Source organism: Salmo salar, chromosome 12 (assembly GCF_965601325.2).
Source record: "Salmo salar chromosome 12, fSalSal1, whole genome shotgun sequence".
In the NCBI taxonomy this organism is placed as follows: Eukaryota; Metazoa; Chordata; class Actinopteri; order Salmoniformes; family Salmonidae; genus Salmo; species Salmo salar.
The window spans coordinates 13,627,501-13,632,500 of NC_138302.1; the positions used below are offsets into that span (position 1 = coordinate 13,627,501).

General features: G+C 42.2%; 1 protein-coding gene across 1 annotated transcript in view; it reads left to right on the plus strand.

Moving 5' to 3' along the window:
• LOC106566240 (adhesion G protein-coupled receptor E5) overlaps positions 1-5,000 on the plus strand; it is a 41,119-nt gene that overhangs the window by 16,966 nt on the left and 19,153 nt on the right. The window contains exon 4 of the mRNA XM_045690736.2: positions 2,154-2,285. Coding sequence (XP_045546692.1) covers positions 2,154-2,285 — 132 coding nt within the window. The remainder of the gene's footprint in view (positions 1-2,153; positions 2,286-5,000) is intronic.

The window sequence follows — 5,000 nt, forward strand, 5'->3', positions numbered from 1 at the left end:
TGGATAACATGTTTAACACATCAGTTAACCACGTCACAGGATATAGCAGCAATTTGATGCCTGGATAGGTGTTTAACACATCAGTTAACCACGTCACAGGATATAGCAGCAATATGATGCCTGGATAGGTGTTTAACACATCAGTTAACCACATCACAGGATATAGCAGCAATTTGATGCCTGGATAACATATTTAACACATCAGTTAACCACGTCACAGGATATAGCAGCAATATGATGCCTGGATAACATGTTTTACACATCAGTTAACCACGTCACAGGATATAGCAGCAATTTGATGCCTGGATAGGTGTTTAACACATCAGTTAACCACATCACAGGATATAGCAGCAATATGATGCCTGGATAACATGTTTAACACATCAGTTAACCACGTCACAGGATATAGCAGCAATATGATGCCTGGATAACATGTTTTACACATCAGTTAACCACGTCACAGGATATAGCAGCAATTTGATGCCTGGATAGGTGTTTAACACATCAGTTAACCACGTCACAGGATATAGCAGCAATATGATGCCTGGATACCATGTTTAACACATCAGTTAACCACGTCACAGGATATAGCAGCAATTTGATGCCTGGATAGGTGTTTAACACATCAGTTAACCACGTCACAGGATATAGCAGCAATTTGATGTCTGGATAGGTGTTTAACACATCAGTTAACCACGTCACAGGATATAGCAGCAATTTGATGCCTGGATAGGTGTTTAACACATCAGTTAACCACATCACAGGATATAGCAGCAATTTGATGCCTGGATAGGTGTTTAACACATCAGTTAACCACGTCACAGGATATAGCAGCAATATGATGCCTGGATACCATGTTTAACACATCAGTTAACCACGTCACAGGATATAGCAGCAATTTGATGCCTGGATAGGTGTTTAACACATCAGTTAACCACGTCACAGGATATAGCAGCAATTTGATGCCTGGATAACATGTTTAACACATCAGTTAACCACATCACAGGATATAGCAGCAATATGATGCCTGGATAGGTGTTTGACACATCAGTTAACCACGTCACAGGATATAGCAGCAATATGATGCCTGGATAGGTGTTTAACACATCAGTTAACCACATCACAGGATATAGCAGCAATTTGATTCCCGACTGCAGAGTTGATGATGTGGCACGCAGCCATTGGTGCAATGTAATGATTACAATCTAGTCAGCCAGGAATGCGACCACATAAATCAGGGGATTTCAAACCTCTCCTCCGGGACCCAAATCCTTCCATGTATTGTAACTATTCCACAGCTAGTACACCTGATTCAACTTGTCAAAGTTACCCTTGACTAGCTGAATCAGGTGAATCAGGTGAGCTAGTTCAGGGCTACAACAAAGTGGTGAAATGTCTGGGGGTCCCAGAGGAGAGGTTTGAGAACCACTGACTTAAATGCCTGATTGAAATGTGACCCCCACACTGACTTAAATGCCTGATTGAAATGTGACCCCCACACTGACTTACATGCAGCAGAACTGAGACTGTCTGAATGGCTTACTCCCTCTAGATAATCTCGCTCTCTCTCTTTCTCTCACTTTCTTTTCTCTCCCTCTATTTCTCTCTCATTCTCTCTGTCTCTTACCATAATTTTCCTCCTATTTTTCCTTTCCCTCCTTATTATCAGCTATCTGAGCAGCTACCGATCGCTGCAGCTGTACATAGTCCATCTGTAAATAGCAGATCCAATCTACCTACCTCATCCCCATATTGTTTTTATTTACGTTTCTGCTCTTTTGCACACCAGTATTTCTACTTCCACATCATCTGCTCATCTATCACTCCAGTGTTCATTTGCTAAATTGGAATTACTTCGCTACTATGGCCTATTTATTGCCATACCTCCTCACGCCATTTGCACACACTGTATATAGACTTTTTCTATTGTGTTATTGACTGTACGTTTTTTTATTCCACGTGTAACTCTGTGTTGTTGTCTGTGTCACACTGCTTTGCTTTATCTTGGCCAGGTCGCAGTTGTAAATTAGAACTTGTTCTCAACTGGCCTACCTGGTTAAAAAAAGGTGAAAGAATAACAAATATATAATACGAAAATCATCATTATCCCTTCCCCCTACACTCATGTCTGTTTTTATCTCTCTCTCCCTCAGACATAGATGAGTGTAATGAGATCGCTGGTATCTGTGGAGTAGGCGGGGACTGCCAGAACCAGAAAGGAAGCTACAGTTGCCTCTGTCACCCTGGATACAGTAACTACGACAACAAACAGGCTCAATGTTCAGGTGATTGTAGAATCTGGTACTATGACGCATTGCTTCCCACGACACGATACAATACAATACGATAACATTGTCTCTTAGAAGAGGCATGGCCTGGATTGGAAATATAACTAGGCTCCTATTTTAGCAGTCCTAAATTACAGCTATATCTAACATAACATAACATTACATTTACATTTAAGTCATTTAGCAGACGCTCTTATCCAGAGCGACTTACAAATTGGTGAATGATGAAAAGTATGTGGACACCTTCTCGTCGAACATCTCTTTCCAAATTCATGGGCATTAATATGGAGTTGGTCCCCCCCTTTGCTGCTATAACAGCCTCCTCCTCTTCTGGGAAGGCTGTTCACTAGATGTTGGAACATTGCTGTGGAGACTTGCTACCATTCAGCCACAAGAGCATTAGTGAGGTCGGGCACTGATGTTGGGCGATTAGGCCTGGCTCACAGTCAGCATTCCAATTTATCCCAAAGGTGTATGATAGGGTTGAGGTCGGGGCTCTGTGCAGGCCAGTCAAGTTCTTCCACACCGATCTCGACAAACCATTTCTGTATTGACCTCGCTTTGCTGTAACAGGAAATGGCCTTCCCAAGACGGTTGCCACAAAGTTGGAAGCACAGAATTGTCTAGAATGTAATTATATGCTGTAGCTTTCAGCTTTCCCTTCACTGGAACTAAGGAGACTAGCCCGAACCATGAAAAACAGCCCCAGATCATTATTCCTCCTCAACCAAACTTTACACTTGGCACTATGCATTCTAGCATGTAGCAGTCATCTGCCAAACACAGATTAGTCCGTCAGACTGCCAGAAGGTGAAGCATGATGCATCACTCCAGAGAACGCGCTTCCACTGCTCCAATGGCAGCGAGCTTTACACCACACCAGCCGATGCTTGGTATTGCGCATGGTGATCTTAGGCTTGTGTGCGGCTGCTCGTCGATGGAAACCCATTTCATGAAGTTCCCGACAAACAGTTATTTTGCTGACGTTGCTTCAAGAGCCCGTTTTTAACTCAGTAGTGACGGTCCCATTCTGTGAGTTTGTGTGGCTTTCCACTTCGCGGCTTAATTTTTGTTGCTTCTAGATGTTTCCCCATCACAATAGCAGCACTTACAGTTGACCAGGGCAGCTCTAGAATGGCAGACATTTTACGAACTGACTTGTTGGAAAGGTGGCATCCTATGACGGTTCCACGTTGAAAGTCACTGAGCTCTTCAGTAAGACCATTCTACTGCCAATGTTTGTCTATGGAGATTGCATGGCTGTGTGCGTGATTTTATACACCTGTCGGCAACGGGTGTGGCTGAAATAGCCGAATCCCCTAATTTGAAGGGGTGTCCACATACTTTTGTATATATAGTGTAGTGTAACATAATATAACATAACATATTGTCACAGTATCCACAGAAAATGGTGCCCCTCCTCGGCCGGGCGGCGCTCGGCGGTCGTCGTCGCCGGTCTACTAGCTGCCGCCGATCTGTGTTTCTGTGTTCATTGTGTTTTGTCTGTCTAGGTCCGCACCTGTTGTCATTTCTGTCATTAGTGGGGGGGTATTTAGTTTGTTCCTTTGGGGTTGTGTGTTGTGCGGGATTGTTTGTTTGTCAGCGGGTTTACGCTGTGGCCGTGTCTTCTCTATCGTTTTTATATTGGAGGATTTATTTTCTCGCCGGGCTGCGCCCCGTGCGTGATTTTCCCTTTGTGGATTACCTATTTCCCTTTTGGGTATTGTGCACTCCCAGTGCCTTTTGATCACCTAGTGTTTGGGTGTGAATAAACTTCGAGCTACTGGACGATATCTCCTGCATTTGACTCTACTCCTTCCTCCTGCCCTAAGTACCCGTGACACATATTATAACATAACATAATACAACATATTATAACATAACATAATATAACATAATATAACATATTATAATGTCACATAATATAACATAATATAACATAACCTAACAAAACATAATATAACATAATATAACATATTGTCACGCCCTGACCTGAGAGAGCCGTTTTTCTCTGTTTGGTTAGGTCAGGGTGTGACATGGGGTGGGCATTCTTTGTGTTGTATGTCTATGTTGTTGTTTTTCTTTGATTGGCCGAGTATGGTTTCCAATCAGAGGCAGCTGTCATTCGTTGTCTCTGATTGGGAATCATACTTGGGCAGCCCTTTTTCCCACAGTGAGTTTTGGGATCTTGTCTTTGTGTTGCATGTGTTTGCACTCCTAGCTTTTCGTTCGTTGTATTGTTTATTGTTTTTGCTGGTTTTCATTTATCAATAAATATGATGAACCCAACTCACGCTGCGCCTTAGTCTACTCCTAACGACGAACGTCACACATATTGTAACATAACAAAACATAACATACCATAACAAAACATAATATAACATAATATAACATAACAAAACATAATATAACATAACATAGTAAAAATGTGACGGTTTTCGTAGGAAGAAGCGGACCAAAGTGCAGCGTGTGTGTCGTTCCACATTTTATTTACACTGTGAAACTATGCGATACATAAACATAAACTAAAGAACAAAACAACAAACCGTGACTCAGAGTTGAAACATATACTACTCAAAAAACAATCTCCCACAAACCCAGGTGGAAAAATCCCTACTTAAGTATGATCTCCAATTAGAGACAACGAGGACCAGCTGCCTCTAATTGGAGATCATCCCAAACAAAACCCCAACATAGATATACAAAACTAGA